This window comes from Gopherus flavomarginatus, chromosome 4, assembly GCF_025201925.1.
Source record: "Gopherus flavomarginatus isolate rGopFla2 chromosome 4, rGopFla2.mat.asm, whole genome shotgun sequence".
NCBI lineage: Eukaryota > Metazoa > Chordata > Testudines > Testudinidae > Gopherus > Gopherus flavomarginatus.
In genome coordinates this window covers 117,367,647-117,385,326 of record NC_066620.1, presented here as the reverse complement: position 1 = coordinate 117,385,326, position 17,680 = coordinate 117,367,647, and the positions used below count along the sequence as shown (strand labels likewise).

Genomic DNA, 17,680 nt, shown 5'->3' with positions numbered 1-17,680 from the left:
GTATCTGATACTGAAGTTACGCTTTTTGGCCTGTAATTGCCAGGATTGCCTCTGGAGCCTTTTTTAAAATCTGCATTGCATTAGCTCTCCTCCAGTCATGATTTAAGCATTACGTTACAGACTGCAGTTAGTGGTTCAGCAATTTCATATATGAGTTCCTTCAGAATTCTTAAGTGAATACCATCTGCTGATGGTGACTTATTACTGTTTAATTTATCATTGTTTCCAAAATCACCTTGTAACAGGGTGCTGGCTAGGAGAAGCAAGCCAGGCCCCTGCTAGCCCTGTTCCAGGGGAAGAAGAGTATTAGTTGGGCTGGCTGAAGGGCCATGCCCTAATTACCAGTGTGGTTCCACCTGCAGGCCTGGGTAGCCAGCCTGCCCTATAAAGCTGGCTGAGAGACAGGAAAGGGAGGAGTGTGGGCTCTAGATCCCTGCTGGCTGGGAAGTTAGTAGTCTCCCAGAGTGTTGGTCTCTGTAGATATCTGTAAATAATAGGTGGTGGGAACAGACCCAAACAATAAAAGGACACAGGTGCTGCACTTCAGTTGGTCTCTGACTGCATTTGTGGAGGGGCCCGGAGAAGGCACCGCTACATACCTCTATTGACACCTCCACCTGGGACAGTTCCTCAGATTTTTCACCTAAAAAAAATATGGCTCAGATGTGGGAATCTCTCTCACATCCTCTGCAGTGAAGACCAATGCAAAGAATTCATTTAGTTTCTCCATGATGGCCTTGTCTTCCTTCAGTGTGCCTTAAGCACCTGGATTGTCCAATGGCCCCACTAATGTGTAACAGGCTTCCTGCTTCTGATATACTTAAAAAAAATGCTGTTAGTTTGTGTGTCTTATGCTAGTTACACTTCAGATTCTTTTTTGCCTCCCTAATTATGCTTTTACATCTGACTTGCCTGTGTTTGTTTTTTCTATTTTCCGTAGTAGGATTTGACTGCCAGTGTTTAAAAGATATCTTTTTGTCTCTGACTGCCTCTTTTACTCTGTTTAGCTATTGTGGCTTTTTTTTTCTTTTTCTTTTGATCCTCTTAACTGTTGTGTTGGTTTTTTTAAAATTTGGGGGTATACATATAGTTTGAACCTCAATTGCAGTGATTTTAAAAGGTTTCCGTGCAGCTTGCAGGCATTTCACTCTCATGACTGTTCCTTTTAATTTCTGTTTAACTAGCTGCCTCATTTTTGTGTAGTTTCCCCTTTTGAAGTTAAATGCCACTGTGGTGTGTTTCTGTGGTATTTTTCCCCCTACAAAGATGTTAAAGTTAATTACATTATAGTTGCTGTTATCAAACAATTTAGCTCTATTCCTCTCTTGGACCAGATCCTGTGTGCCACTAAGGACTAAATCAAGAATTGCCTCTCCCCTTGTGGGTTCCAGGACTTTCTGCCCCACGAATCAGTAATTAATGGTATCTAGAAATTTTCTCTCTCCATCTTACCTTGAGGTGACATGTATTCAGTCAATATGTGAATAGTTGAAATCCCTCATTATTATTGAGTTTTCTGTATTTTGTAACCTCTCTAATTACCCTCAGCATTTCCCAGTCACCGTCACCATCTTGGGTCAGGTGGTCAGTAGTATATTCTGTCAAAGGGTACATCTACACTACAGGGTAATTTCAAATTAACATAAACCGGTTTTATAAAACAGATATTATAAAGTCGACTGCGCGCGGCCTCACTAGATACATTAATTCGGCGGTGTGCATCCATGATCCAAGGCTAGCATCGATTTCTGGAGCGTTGCACTGTGGGTAGCTATTCCGTAGCTATCCCATAGTTCCCGCAGTCTCCCCTGCCCCTTGGAATTCTGGGTTGAGATCCCAGTGCCTGATGGGGCAAAAATCATTGTTGCGGGTGGTTCTGGGTACAGCCTCACCCCTCCCTTCCTGAAAGCAGCAGACAACCATTTTGCGCCTTTTTTCCTGGGTGAACTGAAAGCAAATGCCATAGCACAGCAAGCATGGACCCTGCTCAGATCAATAGCGCAATCGTGGACATTGTAAACACCTCGTGCATTCTCCTGCAGTCTGTGGTGAACCATGAACTGCAAAGGCAGGCGAGGAGGAGGCAGCTATGGGAGCGCAACGACGAGAGTGATGAGGACATGGACACTGATTTCTCCCTAATCGCGGGCCCCTGCGCTTTGGAGCTCCTGCTGGTAATGGGGGAGGTTCTACCCATTGAACACCGATTTTGGGCCCGGGAAACAAGCACAGACTGGTGGGACCGCATAGTTTTGCAGGTGTGGGACGATTCGCAGTGGCTGAGAAACTTTCGCATGCGTAAGAGCACTTTCTTTGAACTTTGTGACTTGCTTTCCCCTTCCCTGAAACGCCATAATACCAAGATGAGAGCAGCCGTCACAGTGGAGAAGCAAGTGGCAATAGCCCTCTGGAAGCTTGCAATGCCAGTCAGCTACTGGTCAATCGGGAATCAATTTGGAGTGGGAAAATCTACTGTGGGGGCTGCTGTGTTGCAAGTAGCCAAAGCAATCATTAAGCTGCTGCTTCAAAAGATTGTGACTCTGGGAAACATGCAGGTCATGGTAGATGGCTTTGCTGCAGTGGGATTCCCTAACTGTGGGGGGGGGGACGATAGATGAACCCCATATCCCTATCTTGGCACCAGGGCACCCAGTACATAAACCATAAGGGGTACTTTTCAGTGGTGCTGCAAGCACTGGTGGATCACAAGGGATGTTTCACCAACATCCACGTGGGATGGCCAGGAAGGGTTCATGACGCTCGCGTCTTCAGAAGCACTGTTCTGTTTAAACGGCTGCAGCAAGGGACTTACTTCCCGGACCAGAAAATAGCAGTTGGGGATGTTGAAATGCCTGTTGTTATCCTGGGTGACCCAGCCTACCCCTTGATGCCATGGCTCATGAAGCCATACACAGGCAGCCTGGACAGTGGTCAGGAGCTGTTCAACTACAGGCTGAGCAAGTGCAGGATGGTGGTAAAATGTGCATTTGGCTGTTTAAAAGCCCGCTGGCGCACATTACTCACTCGCTCAGATCTCAGCCAAACCAATGTCCCCTTTGTTATTCCTGCTTGCTGTGTGCTCCACAATCTCTGTGAGAGTAAGGGGGAGACCTTTATGTCGGGGTGGGAGGCTGAGGCAAATCACCTGGCCGCTGATTACGCGCAGCCAGACACCAGGGCGATTAGAAGAGCTCACCAGGAAGTGTTGCGCATCAGAGAAGCCTTGAAAACGAGTTTCATCACAGGCCAGGGTACGGTGTGACTGCTGTGTTTGTTTCCCCTTCATGAACCTCCCCCCCTTATTGACTCCTCCTGTAAGCAACCCACCCTCCCCCTTCGATTACAGCTTGCTTAAGGAAATAAAGTCACTATCATTTAAAAAGCATGTATTCTTTATTAAAAGTCATTCCCTGTAAGCAACCCACCCTCCCCCTTCGTTTAAAAAGCATGTAATTATAAAAAGAGGAAGTTAATTAACAAGGTACCCCGGGAGTGGTTTGGGAGGAGGATAGGAGGGAAGGAAAAGGCCATTAAGCACATTTCAATGTAATGACAGCCTTTTGGTTGGACTGTCCACCGGGGGGGGAGTGGGCTGGTGCACAAAGCCTTCCCCCACGTGTTCTTACATGTCTGGGTGAGGAAGACATGGAACATGGTGAGTACTGAGGGTGGTTAAACATGGGCTGCAGCGGCTCTCTGTGACCCCGCTGCTCCTCCTGAAGATCCACCAGACGTCGGAGGATGTCAGTTTGATCACGCAGCAGCTCCAGCGTTGCATCCCGCCACCGCTGATCTTCCTGCCTACACCTCTCACCTCGAGCGTCCCTCCTGTCCTCACGTTGGTCCCTCCTGTCCTCATGTTCACTGGCATCTTTCCTGTACTTTGCTACCATGTCCTTCCACTCCCTCAGATGAGCTCTTTCATTGCGGGTTACTTCCATGATTTCTGAGAACATTTCATCTCGCGTCCTCTTCTTCCTCCACCTTATCTGAGCTAGCCTTCGGGATGGAGTAGGGAGGCTTGAAAAATGTGCAGCTGCATGAGTGGGGGAAAATAGGGAGAGAAGGATTTAAAAAGATACGTTTTACAGAACAATGGTTATACTCTTTCACAGTGAACAACACTATTCAGCTTACATAGCACATGTAATTTCACTACAAGGTCGCATTTGGAAACCTTTAATATTGAGTGCCTGCGGCTCTGGTGTTACAAATCAACACAGACGCAGGTCCAGGCATCACAATTCAGCTTGCATGCGGTCATGGTAAGGCACAGCTTCTCCCTTTGCTGCTGCTTTTCTGTTAACAAGGAGCAGCAGACGCCAACCCCTCCCCTCCTCAATCCAATTCTCTAGAATTGCTTTACCCCTTCCCCCACCGCATGGCTGGTATCATGGAAGATCACTGCTAATCACCCACCTTTCTCCCCCCCCCCCCCCCACCGTGTGGCTGGTAGCTGGGAAGATTCCTGCTGGCCAAACGCTAAAAAGCTCAGCGGTATCCTTCCTCCCCTCCCCCATCTCTCTGTCCCCTTACTTAAATTCCTTAATTTCAACCAGGTTACCATGAACGATATCACTCTGCTGAGGATAACAGAGCAAGATAAAGAACGGATGTTTCTTGAATGCCAGCAATCACCGGGACCATACGCAGCTATGCTTTGTCATGCCATGATACCCGATTACTTGCTATATGCATGGCGTGGTAAAGTGTCCTACCATGGTGGATGGAACAAGGCTGCCTTGCCCAGAAACCTTCTGCAAAGGCTTTTGGAGTACCTCCAGGAGCGCTTCATGGAGATGTCCCTGGAGGATTTCCGCTCCATCCCCAGACATGTTAACAAACTTTTCCAGTAACTTTACTGGCAGCGAATGCATCCCTAGCCCTCATGGAAAATCAATCAGTAAAAAATGCTTGCTTTTAAACATGTTTTATATTTACAAAGGTATACTCACCAGAGATCGCTTCCATGGCTTCACTGTCTGGGCTAGTGGCTTGGGAGGGCTGGGAGGGTAATTCCGTCTGGGTCACAAAAAGCTCCTGGCTGTTGGGGAGAACGGAGTGCTGTGTGCTCTCTGCAAGCTCATCCTCCTCTTCCTCCTCCTCATCTTCCCCTTCTGCTGAATCCTCATCCATGGTTGAGATTATAACCCCCACCTCGGAATCCACGGACAAGGGGGGGGTAGTGGTGGCACAGCCCCCTAAAATTGCATGCAGCTCAGCGTAGAAGCGACATGTTTTTGGCCCTAACCCTGATCTTCCCTTTGCTGCTTTGGTTTTCTGGTAGGCTTGTCTGAGCTCCTTAACTTTCACTCTGCACTGCACTGAGCCCCTGGTGTGGCCTTTTCCCATCATAGCCTTGGAAATTTTTTCAAATATTTTTTCATTTCATCTTTTGGAACGGAGTTCTGTGAACACTGAATCCTCTCCCCATATAGCAATCAGATCCAGTACTTCCCGTGCGGTCCATGCTGGAGCTCTTTTTCGATTCTCAGGAGACTGCATTGTTACCTGTGCTGATGAGCTCTGCGTGGTCACCTGTGCTGATGAGAGCTCAACGCTGGCCAAACAGGAAATGCAATTCAAAAGTTCGCAGGGCTTTTCCTGTATACCTGGCCAGTGCATTAGAGTTCAGATTCCTATCCAGAGCGGCCACTGGTGCACTGTGGGATACCGCCCGGAGGCCAATAACTACGATTTGCGGCCACACTAACCCTAAATCGATATGTTAATATCGATTTTAGCTTTACTCCTCTCGTTGGGGAGGAGTACAGAAATCGATTTAAAGAGCCCTTTAAATCGATATAAAGTGCATTGTAGTGTGGACGGTTACAGCGTTAAATCGATTTAACGCTGTTAAAATCGGTTTAACTGCATAGTGTGGACCAGGCCAAAGTTAGACTCAGGACTCACAGTTTGTCGGACCATTCTATTTTATTAGCACAGCGCTCTGCTAATAACACCCAGATAATGTGAGCACCATGCAAGACACAAACTATCTTATTTATACAGATAAAAGGGCGAGCGCTTAACAAGATAACAAAGGAAGCAGAATCTGATAAGTTTACCTGGGCTAGGCATGCATATCTTATTTCCTTACTAACTATTACCTATCTTCTGTTAATGTTTTGCCATTAGCACCCTTGTTTATGCCTAATGTTTCTTTTCCTGGCACCTGTATTTCAACATTTTCTTATTTCTGCTTAAAGGTACATACAACATTTCTCTAATCCATTCTTATTTTTACAATATAATTCATTCTACTTTCATAATTCCTACTGCTATGCTCTTATTATTGTTGGAGAAAAACTTAGTTCTCACTTTTGTTGGGTACAGCAAAGTCAGATACTTTATTCTGTTTAGCAGCTACAGCAGAGAGAGAGTGCACTTAGAACATAGAGTCTCCCCTTCCTAGACAAGTCTCTCAACAGGTAAACAATTACAGCAAGCATTTATACTTTTGTTACAGACAATAATAAGCAACAGCTGCATTTTGTTTATATATAGGTCATCCTGATATCTTGTTTTTCTCACTTAAGAGACTCCAGTCTACATTTCGTATTATCTACACATTATCTACACAAGGTCGAAACAACTTCTCACACAGTTCTTTTCCACTCGCCTCACACAATCCTCGCTTCTACAAATCTCACGTTATTAGGTTTACAGTTAGCCTAAGGGTGTGGCTACACTTGAAATTTCAAAGCGCTGCTGTGGCTGCTCTGCGGGAGCGCTGCCACGGCAGCACTTTGAAATGTGAGTGTGGTCGGAGCGCCAGCGCTGGGAGAGAGCTCTCCCAGCGCTGCACGTAAACCACATCCTCTATGGGTGCAGCTTGCAGCGCTGGGAGCCGGGCTCCCAGCGCTGCAGCACTGATTACACTGAGGCTTTACAGCGCTGTATCTTGCAGCGCTCTGGGGGGTGTTTTTTCACACCTCTGAGCATGAAAGTTGCAGCGCTGTAAAGTGCCAGTGTAGCCAAGGCCTAACTCTTGCTAACAGAGACTGTCATGCATTAAGGTCCCCTACAAATCCCTGTCAGTTCTTTCTCTACATACACATTATTCAAGCTTGGAATTTCTATCTATAGAGATTCTATGGTACTGTTTGATTCATTTAAGATTTTTACAAATTTGATCAGCAGTGATTTTATATTTACTTCCAAATTATAGACGGTAATGTTGAATAATGTCAGACCTAGAACTGATCCTTTTGGAATATTACTAAAAACGCCCACATTCGATGATCCCCATTGCAACTACTTTCTCAGATCTCTGTTAACCAGGTTTTAATCAATTTACGATGTGAAGCATTGATGTTGTATGGTGCTAATTTTGAATGAGAATGTTGTTCAGTACCAAGTGGGATGCCATACAAAAATCTAAGCATATTACATCCATGTAGTTGCCTTTATCAACCAAACTTGTAATCTCACCAAAAAAATGCAATCAGTTTTGTTTGACAAAGACCTATTTTCCATGAAATAATGTTGTCGGGCATTAATTATATCCCTGTCCTTTAATTCTTTATTAATTTAATCCCATGTCAACCTTTCTGTTGTTTTGGCTGGGGTTGTTATCAAGCTAACTGGATTATAGTTAATCAGGTTATCCATCTTGTCCTTTCTGAATAGTGGCACAACATTAGCACTCTTCCAGTCTTCTGGAATTTCCCTGGTATTACACAGAATGCAGTGACTTTACAGCAATTGTAGCTCCTAGAGACTGATCTAGGATCCTGTCCATGAATGAACATTGTTCTAATGCTGACTGCTAGGCTGACCTCCATAAGAACTTGTTAGCAGGAGCAAACCCAAAGAAACAGTTTTATATTTTTGTTGCTCCTGATACTGGAGTTAACAGTCAGGTCCCACCTGGACTGTTACCTGGGACAGGGCAGAACAGAAGACGTTGACTAAACTTACCCATAATAGGAATAGTATTTCTGCTATTTAATGTGCTGCACTGTGAATGTTATCAGCAACATCCTTGAAAGTTATTTAAATCAGAGGTGAGATCAATATTAACCTGTTAAACCATATGGATACTCTGGGCGTGACTGTTTCAATGTTCAGGTGCCTAATGCATGATCAAATTGCATCTGCATGTCTGTATCTAATTTGTGTGTTAAATACAGGGTTTTCATCTAGTTAGCCATTCACATGCACAATTGAGGTAATTGTGAAAGAAAATTAGCTACACAAATTCACTCAAAATCCAGCTCTGTGTATGCTGTCTGATTACATTTTTTTCTAAATATTGCATTGTGGTTATAGACTTTGCTTTTAATATAAACAAGATAAGAAGCTCAGTTCTCCATTCCATTATACCATTTAAGCCAGTGTTACTCTGATTCCAGTGGAGTCACAGTGGTATAACAGGAAAACGAGTTCAAAAAATACACTTTTTTGGAATGTGGCTAAAAATTAAATATCTGTCTCTCACAATCTTGTTTTGCTGTGAGTAAAAATATGTATGTCATGTAGGAAGTTTTCTTTAAGTAAACCTTCTCTTCTATGTGTATATCTGAATATCTGTGTGTGTGTGTGTGTGTGTTCTCAAGACAGAAAAGTACTAAAAACAATTCATGTTTGCTGATGTTCAGGAGAGATTTCTCCATCTGCTAAACTGGAGAATTTCAGTGTCTGACTTGCTGACGTCATGGATCGTGTACTGCCTGTTTGATTGTCAAACCTAATGTCTACGGTCCTATTCAAAGCCTCCACAATCCTCACTGTCCATTGATGAAAACCAGATATTCCCAAAAGTTCAGAGGAGTAAGCCTGTCAAAAATGCATTTATGACTTGCTCTTACTAATGTTATCTTCATCATTGATTTCCACCTCTTCATTTACTGGAAAATTCAAACTAAGGACCTCAAAGATCAGTATCCATTATGAACAGATCTCTGTCTTTAAGCACAACAGGAAGTCTTAGTTTGACTCTGCTCTTTCAAAATAACATTGTTACAGCTGTAATGTGATTAATCTAAAAGATATCACAAATAAAACAAATGCTCTAAATTGTGTGTACTTTTTTATGGACTATTAATTATGTAGCAATTCTATAGATATCCATTTTATATAGGACATTTTATTTCCTCTTTAAAACATTGCATTAGTCTCCATCATACTTCTGCAAAATATATTTAAGTACTTTAAGTTGTGTGCTGTGTACCTGTTTACATCTCCATGTGTTAATGTAATCCTCCAATTCTGGTTTGTGTGTAAATTTACATAACTTCTCTAATTTCTGGGGTATCCTGATATCTAGGTCCCTTGGAATTAGTGGAAGCTTTAGAACATGGAGGATGCCCTACTGCAGGATGCAAAGGAGTTGGACACATAAAACGAGCAAGACACATGGGCCATCACAGGTATGTGCTATAAAAAGTTGTAGCTTAATTGTTGCTTGGTATGATTATATCATTTAGAAAGAGAGCTGCATATACATTTTTTTTTAATTGCTGTCCTCAAGAAAGCAGAGCCAAGCTGGAAAAAAATTAAATCCATGTCGACTTTAGTTGCTATAGTTAGCATGTAGAAATTAACATTAACAATCTATTGTTTCATTGCAGCAAGGTGTGCCTAGGAAAAATATGTCCAACTTTTTTCATTGCAAATGAGAGATGTGGCTGCTCTGCTTTTTGTTCCAAAAGGGCTACTCATGTGGCTATTTGGATTAGAAAATGATGCAAAAAAACCCTTTTGTGCAGCTGCAACTTTGTACCAGTTGAAATGAACAGGGCAGTAGTTTTATCAAAGCTTTTGTTTGGGGTTTTAAAAATTTTTGTCAAAGCACTTTTTAAATCCTTAATCCATATTTCTGTCATCACCTTTGACTGACAGGACTGCTGCTAAAGCTGCCTGCTTAATGTACTTCTCTGAAGCACATTCAAGAAATCTTGGATTTCAGGGCCTTCCTGAAGAAGACTCAGCAAATGGTGGGAAGGATTCTGGGTGAATGGAAAGGAAAGAGGGAGAAATATCACAGAAGTCACCAGTTTTGTTGTTGTTTTAAAATATATCCAGTTACAGTACAAGGTGACTTTAGGACCCCAATAAGTGAAATAAAATCAGTCCGAAGTGTTAAACTCAGAAATAAATATCAAGCAGAACCAAAGGAGCTGGCACAAGGGAAACCCCTATAATCCTCAGGTGAATCAAGCCACCTGTAGCTTTTCCTGGTATTTGTCAAAAAAAAAAAATTAATCTGTGGGACCACTAATGTATCAGTGTGTGCTTTCAACTTGCATGCGGCTAAAGGTGTGCTGTTTGATAAATTATTTGAATCAGTTTACCTTTTTGTCTTTTTATTTTGTCACCGTCTTACAATATATTGGCAGTTGGGTTCTCCTTTGTCTCCTCTTTGCTCTGTTCTGGCATATTTGCCACCTTCTCTCCATTTTTCTTTCCCTTCTGTCTTTTTCTGTCCTTATTCTTCTGTCATTCTTCTGGCTTTTTATTTTTTCTTTTCTGTGCATCTTTTCTTTTGAGTTGTGTTTTTTTGTTTTTTTTTTTTTACTCTTCCTCTTGCAGCTGCTTCCGCTTTCATGGTGTGGGGAGGAACATTCAACGACAGGTATGTGGGTCCAGGTTATTTTTGCTTTTGTGACTGAGCTCAGTGCTAGAAGAGCAGAGGAAAAGGACTATTGATCATTTAGTCTTGACTTCGTGCATACACAAGGAGTCTCCCGCTACTGATGGGATCACATTTGCTTCAACTTTGGTCAGAGTTGTGATCTAGCAGCCTTGGCCATCCGTTAGTCTCCCTTGCCACTGCCCCTACCCACTTTTATTAGCCCAGAAACTTGTAGGCCCTGATCCTGCACCATTGATTTCAGGGGTGTTTTGCTGTTGACTTCAGTGAGAGCAAAATAAAGCCCTTAACTTGTCCAGTTAGGAAATTTTAAAAGGAACAATTATGGTAAGTAATTGTTAGAAAAAATCTATCTGTTGTTTAATCTTCTCACCTCTAAAACAGATTTGGCACTAAACATTTTGATATTGGGAAGGTGAAACGCTTCTAGCAAATGGAGTCGGCAGCAGCAAGGGTCGGTTCAATGACTAGGGGTTTCTCTCAACCACAGAAAATAGAACTGGCTTGAGCCCTCACCCAGTAACCTGTGAAAACTAAACACCACCCTGGGTACATCTAAGAGGCAGTACTTCCACTCTCACAAGCATCGAGTCTGTGTACAACAAAATAAAACATTTATTCAAAGGGAAATGGGGACCCAGCATTAATTTGGGAAAACACCACAACCATAATTCAGAAGCATGTGACCGCAGGAAAACATCCACCCCACACCTAGGGTACCTAGGCAGAGTATTCATTTCTGTGCAAACACAGTCTGCTCCTGAAGTTTTTTCCCTCAAGGGCATCACGAGATGTCAGTGGAGAGCTCAATCAGACCCTGCTTACAAGGGGTAAGAATGAGAAAGAGCTGTACATGAAAGTTAGCACATACATCCTCTGCTTTTATAACCAGAGTTTCTGTGGTACTTAAAATGATTTATTATTCATTCTGAATATTGAGAGAACGAAAGTCCATTGCAATTTATTGTATTTTATTTTTACTGTAATCTTAGAAATCCTATCACATACACAATGACCAATAGCTCTGGGGATAAGAGAACTAACTAAAGGGGTTTTGTTGATCATAAAACTGAAAGATTTACTTCTTCATAGCAAATACATTACATTATTATTTCACTGGTTAGTTTGTCCTGCAAACTGGATATATTTTCTGTTTGAATAGCTCTGAAGAAAAATGAGATTTCTTGTTTATCTGAAACCTATAGGTTTGAGAATCCAGGTTGTCCTAAGGATTCTAAAATTGTATCACTACTTTTTTTTTTCTCTTGAATTAGTCAATGTATTGTAAAAATGGTAAAATTATCCACATCCAGGTACAGTTCTTTGACTCGTTCATTTCAGCAACCTCAAATTGTATTTTAACCATGCTGCTTTTATTTATATATGTATTTCTTTATCAATCATGATAAGGTACAATATGTGTGCAGAGTAAATGCCTGAAAGCAGGCAGAAGGATCATTTACAATTCTAAGCAGTTTTGAAATAATGTTGATAGCTTGCTCTTTAGGAGCCAGACAAAAGCTTTGGATGATTAATTGTGACAGGGTTAAAGTATGCACTTCTTGAAAAAGTTAATGATAATAAGGACTTGTTCTCAGTAGTGAATCTAAGATTTTGAAATGAGGGTAGAGGCTGTGGGACCCAGTACGCAAATAGGTAGCATTATGCAAATTAGCTGCATATTTATGATAGTGAAATGTGTGCTTATAGCAAGCAAAAATCTTCAAATCCTGGCAATCATGAAAAGCAATCATTTTTATTTTGTAGTTTGCTAGTGTCTTGGGTGAACTCTCGATGAATAAACATTAAAGCTAGTCTGCTCCAAAGGTCTTCAGTTGTAGCACAGTCATAGTTTTCATTTAAGCAGAGTGGAAAAAGAACATTTCTCCATTCATCATAGTTTCAGGCAATCCTTAACAATATGTGGATGTTGAGACAGATTACTGGCTCATGTTGAGCCAGAGTTTCAATTACAGTATTTGGAATGGCCTCCTTTCCTTATTAGTATCTCTTGTGTTCCTTGTGCTTAGTAAAGACCTAATGTTTGGCAAGTAGTGGGTGATTACAGTAAACACAGTTATATTTGCTGAACTACCTAGGCAGCAATAAAACTGGACATAATTTTATTATTTGTTCCAAATCTGTAACTTAGTTGCATGAATTATAGTATCCATCAATGGGAGAGACCGTGAATGCTATAGAAACAGAAATAATCAGTATATGTTTTTACTCTTTCTTAATTATTGAGTCTTCCAGAGTAAAGTTTTTTTTCTTAAAATAAATGTTGTGCTCAGCCTGTGAAAGGTGCAGGATTGACAGCTCTGGAAACAGTAGTCCTGTGTCCCCAGAACAGTTGCAGTATAGGCACCTGCAGTGCAAGCTTCTCCCAGCACTGCCATCTTAATGTGGTGCAGCCCTCACTTAATGTGGGGAGTCTCCGTGCCAATTCAGTCCTCTAGCTGTCAGTTCAGTTTGTACTGTTTGTGATGGGGGCTTTTGTAAAATTGGGCATTCATCCCTGAACCAGCTCTGATGATAATTTAATGTCTCTAACTAACCTGGATTGAACTCAAAGCAGTGACCTAGAGTTGAATGGTTTAGTATGCCATTATAAATCCCCAGAGCTCTTAAGGTACTACAGAAAGAGAAAATGCTGAAAAACAAACTTAATTTACAAATAGTCACCTTATCAGGCCTGTCAAGTCAATGAAGTCAGTTGTCTTTAAGACATATAGGGACTCATATACAGAAAACATAAAGAAAATGTAGTTATTAAGATTACTTATTAATGCTTCATAGCTGGCTTGTTAAATAGAAAGCTGGAGGCAGTGAGGCTCAGGAGGGATTCACTGATTGATTTAAACCTACATAACTCATAGGTAAGTTCATGCTTGCTGTGCTTTGTTAAAATTAAACTGACGAATGGAAATCATGGGAATTCTTTTTATTTTTACTCCTGTGAGTAATCCAAACATCAAGAACTATATTATGATATGTTTCTACAACTTTCCGTAGTACCTTAATTAGGAGCTGACTTGCATCAAAAAATATGCTCAAGCAAAGGGCCTTAGAGCATCATTAATATTATAACAGTTGATGATTAACACTATATCTTTAAATTTCAAAAAAATATTAAAATAAAAACCACAGACTGACTTAAGCAAGTTCCAAGAAGAATGACGTTTAAGGCTGTTTAAATTCAGGTTTAAGAATTTTAAAAGTGTAAACACAGTTGATAAACAGAAGTCTCAGAGTGTGCAGTTGAAAGATTCTAGTGGGAGTTTTGTGCAAGGTGTTTTGTAATATCTCCCCCCCACACACACACCCCTTTGCAGAACATGTTGTTATTTTAGCTAAGTACAAATTAAATGTGTCCTTCAGAAAAGAAGACAAACATGTTTTCAGATTCCATTGTAATGTTTCTTTTAATAATACACAACCTAAACTATAATATTTAATATATTTTTATAGAAATTTCCAGCAAAGATCTCAAAACATTTCATGTACATTAATAAATCAAGCCACACAAGACCATTGCAAGCATGGGAAGCCACAGAAAGATTAAGCAACTTGCCTAAGGTCACACACTAGCTCAGTGGCTTTGCTGAGAGTTTACCCTACATCTCCTGACTCAGTCTTTTGGCCTTAATCGCTCTATGATGCTGATTCAACAAAGTATTTCAGCATATACGTAAGTCTCTTTGTTATCAAGCACGCACATGATTATTTTGCTAAATCAGAGTGTGCGCCTTTGTCTCTCAGCCCTGCCCTCTCCCCCCCCCTCCCCCCTCCCAGTGCAATACCAGGAGAGAGACATTTAGGTTAAAGCAGTGGGGGGAAGCAAGGCTCTCCAAGCCGCAACAATGTAAAGGAGTCAGAATTAAAATATTCAAATTAAAATATGTTTTCCTCCATTGATCACACTCAAAAGCCTCTCCCAGGTATAAGGAGTTCAAGAGGTTGGATTAAAATGGCTGGAAGGTTTATTCCACCACCAGTCTTCAAATGAGCATTGCAAATTATCAGGATCTTTTGTCAAAATATGATTTTATTAATTTTTGTGCAATTTCTAACTTTGCTGACAAAGCTGCCAGAAGAATACGGGGAACAGTTTTTCGCTTTGGTTTCCAAGGAACATCTTAGACGCTGCCTCATGTTTTGTAGCTGCTGCAGTCTTCATGCGTCATTTGTCCTGACTTCAGGCATCTGGCATTCCAAGGGAGCAGCAGAATACAATAGAAGACTTACCTGTTGAGGGGTCTAAATTGTTTCTGCCAAAACAGATGACACTATGCATACACTAAAGGACTCTTGTGCAGTGCGTCATTAATTCAGAGTTTACACTCAGGTTACAAAAAGGAAACAATTTAGACCAGTGTTTTTCAGTGTTCAGTTCGTTACCCGGTATTGGATCAAGGCATGTAAGGCACTGGGTCACCTTGCTCAGCACCCAGGGACCCTAGTGGCTCTGGTCATCACTGCCAACTGAGATGTTAAAAATCCTGTCGGCGGTGCTGCCCAGCTACGGCAGACTAGTGCCTCCCTTTGCCAACATCGTGCTGCACCCCGGAAGTGGCCAGCAGCAGATCCAGCTTCTAGTCAGGGTGTCCATGGGGCTCTGCATGCTGCTCCCACCCCGAGCAACAGTTCTGCACTCTGGGAGGTGGGAGGCCCAGTGCCTACGGGCGAGAACTGCGTGGAGCCGCTTGCACGTGCCTCCGCCTAGGCAGTGACCCTGCTGGCCACTTCTAGGGCGCAGCGAGGTCTGTGGGGCCAGGACAGGCAGGAAGCCTGCCTCTGCATCCTGGATCACCGCTGACCAGTAAGCCGATGGCCCAACCCTCTGCCCCAGCCCTGAGCCCCCTTCTGCACCCCAAACCCCTGCCCCAGCCCTAAGCCTCTCCCACACCCCAAGCCCCTCATCCTCAGCTCCGTTGAGTCATGAGCATCAACAGTTTTCTTCAGCTGGGTCCCCAGAAAAAAAGTTTGAAAACCGCTGATTTAAACTGTCATCTTATTCCAGACCCTCTTTTGAACAGAGGTCACAGTCTATCTCTTAAAGAAGCTCCAGGGTTCTTCAACGTCACTAACCATCTTCATCAGCAGTCAGCCCTTCTCACCCAACAGCGGTAGCATCCAAGCAATCATTTTGACTTCTTAATCAAGGACAGCATATCTTCTCCCTTCAGATCATGCCTCTCCATTTTTCACTGTGCTTGGGAAAGCATCACGTCAAGCAAATGGATATTCTGCCCAGTGAATCAGGGATACGTTAGCCAGTTTACCTCCCTCTCCTTCCCCAGCCCACCATCCTCTTTCCTTTTCAGGGTCCCTTCTCCGAGATTGTGTTACTTCAAGAACGATAGTCTCTTTTAGAACTGGGAGCAACAGAAGAAGTTTCTTACCAACACAGAGGCAAAGGCTTTTATTCCCAGTACTTCCTTGTCCCAAGGAAATCTGGTAGCCTCCATCCCATTCTAGGTCAAAGAAAGCAAAGTATTTAACCAAAAAAATCAAGTTCCGGATGATCATTCTTGCCTCTTTCATCCCTTCCCTGGAGATTGGTATGCTGCCCTTGATCTGCAGGATTCGTACTTCCACAGGGCGATACTTTCTTCAGACTGTCGTGTGCCCCAAAGGTCTACACCGAGTGCAAGGCAGTAGTAGTAACCCATGTCCATCGTTCTGGTGTCCATACCTTGATGATTAGCTAATTCATGGAGCATCAAGCAACCAGATCCAAAACAATATCTTAATCATCAGGAAGCTGTTTTCCTGTCATGACCTGAAACTGAATTTGAACAAATCTAAGTTGCAATCAGTATAGCACATAACCTTCATAGGAGCAGTTCTCAACTTCAGGACTGCCACAGCTTACCTCCCAATGGAAAGGTGTCAGTCCATAGTCTTCCTTTCCCAAAGCTTCAGGTCCCACCCAATGACAACAGGGTGTGCTTGCTTTCAGCTCTTGGGTCACATGGCCTCATGGACATAATGTTATAAAAGGTTAAAAATCACCATTTCCTTCTCTAACTTGAATTCCTTGGGAAAACATTGGTGCAGCCTGCCAAAATCAGTGAACATCCTGAGGCTGAGCTCCCATTCCTGACAAAGCAGCTGTAGCACCAGACATTGTACTGATCAGCTGGGAGATGCCAAAGCAGATATAGCAGGAGAGTGGAAGAGAAAGCTGGGCTTCCCCCAGCAGCTCCTGCTCCTTGGACCTGGCACACATCCCATCCCTCCTCGAGGGCATCAGATCAAGGAGGAACTTCCTTAAGCCCGGGCAGTGGGCAAGAAAGAGCAAAAGTGGGCTGCTCTCATAGTCCCCTCAGACACAGAATATGGCTCCAGTTTCCTATCCCCTCCATTCCCAGGGGCAGCACATAAGACACGAACTGCTCTAACTCTTAGCGTGAAGGGGAGAGAGATGAGCTCTGTAAGTTCTCCTGATCTTACGCAAGGCTCAGCTCCCTTACATCTGGGGACCCTGCCTTGGAACAGGAGTCCTTCATCTCCCAGTGTGGGAAGGAGAGAGGTTATTTAGGTTGCAAAGTCAAGGACTTTAAAGTTAGCAAATGTCTGTTTTAGAGTTACCCAGGCAATCTTAATTCATCCCCTTTGTGTATATTATGATAATACCTTTAATTACATGATCATACACTACTTTTTCCGCAGGACCCCTGCCTCATTCATTGCACAGGAGGGGCCAAGTTGTGAACAACTGTAAATCTGGCATTTCCTAACTTTCAAGTGCTTGGCTTTGTAATATAAATAACATTTTTAACGTATTTTTAATGTAATTTTAAAAATGCTAACAGCCAATTAGAATGTGGGCCAATCACTGTTCCCAGTCCCAGTTGAATAGTGTAGTGGTAACTCTTTCTGTAAAGTGTATTGCAGGACAAATAACCATGGTAGCATGATTCTGTTGATTCCATGCAAATAGTTTGTGGGGTCAGGGGAGTATGGTCAGAAGCAAAGGATAACTGGGCATGATGTCTGGTGTATATTCTCAATACAATACTATTGGACCGCTCAGAAATCAGCAGGACAACCTAAATGGGAGGAGGACCAGTATCC

General features: G+C 42.6%; 2 protein-coding genes across 7 annotated transcripts in view; one reads left to right on the top strand and one right to left on the bottom strand.

Annotated features, from left to right (window-relative positions):
- L3MBTL3 (L3MBTL histone methyl-lysine binding protein 3) overlaps positions 1-17,680 on the top strand; it is a 164,441-nt gene that overhangs the window by 108,731 nt on the left and 38,030 nt on the right. For all 6 annotated transcript variants that reach the window (XR_007773887.1, XM_050949544.1, XM_050949542.1 and 3 more), the window contains one exon: positions 9,272-9,374. Coding sequence is in view for 5 of the 6 variants with exons in the window: in XM_050949544.1 (XP_050805501.1) it covers positions 9,272-9,374 (103 nt within the window). In the remaining variant the exon portion in view is untranslated. The remainder of the gene's footprint in view (positions 1-9,271; positions 9,375-17,680) is intronic.
- On the bottom strand, positions 3,062-5,611 carry LOC127049259 (uncharacterized). The gene is made up of 2 exons (XM_050949868.1): positions 4,956-5,611; positions 3,062-4,036 (listed from the first exon to the last, which is right to left on the bottom strand). The coding sequence occupies exons 1-2, from the start codon at positions 5,353-5,355 to the stop codon at positions 3,531-3,533; spliced, it is 906 nt and encodes a 301-aa protein (XP_050805825.1). The 5' UTR covers positions 5,356-5,611; the 3' UTR covers positions 3,062-3,530.

Bases quoted from the DNA above. Each gene is read 5' to 3' on its own strand.
- LOC127049259 (XM_050949868.1), bottom strand. From the start codon at position 5,355: ATGATGGGAAAAGGCCACACCAGGGGCTCAGTGCAGTGCAGAGTGAAA. The intron at 4,037-4,955 runs GTGAGTATACCT...CCACTCATGCAG, and splicing joins AGCCATGGAAGCGATCTCTG to CTGCACATTTTTCAAGCCTC.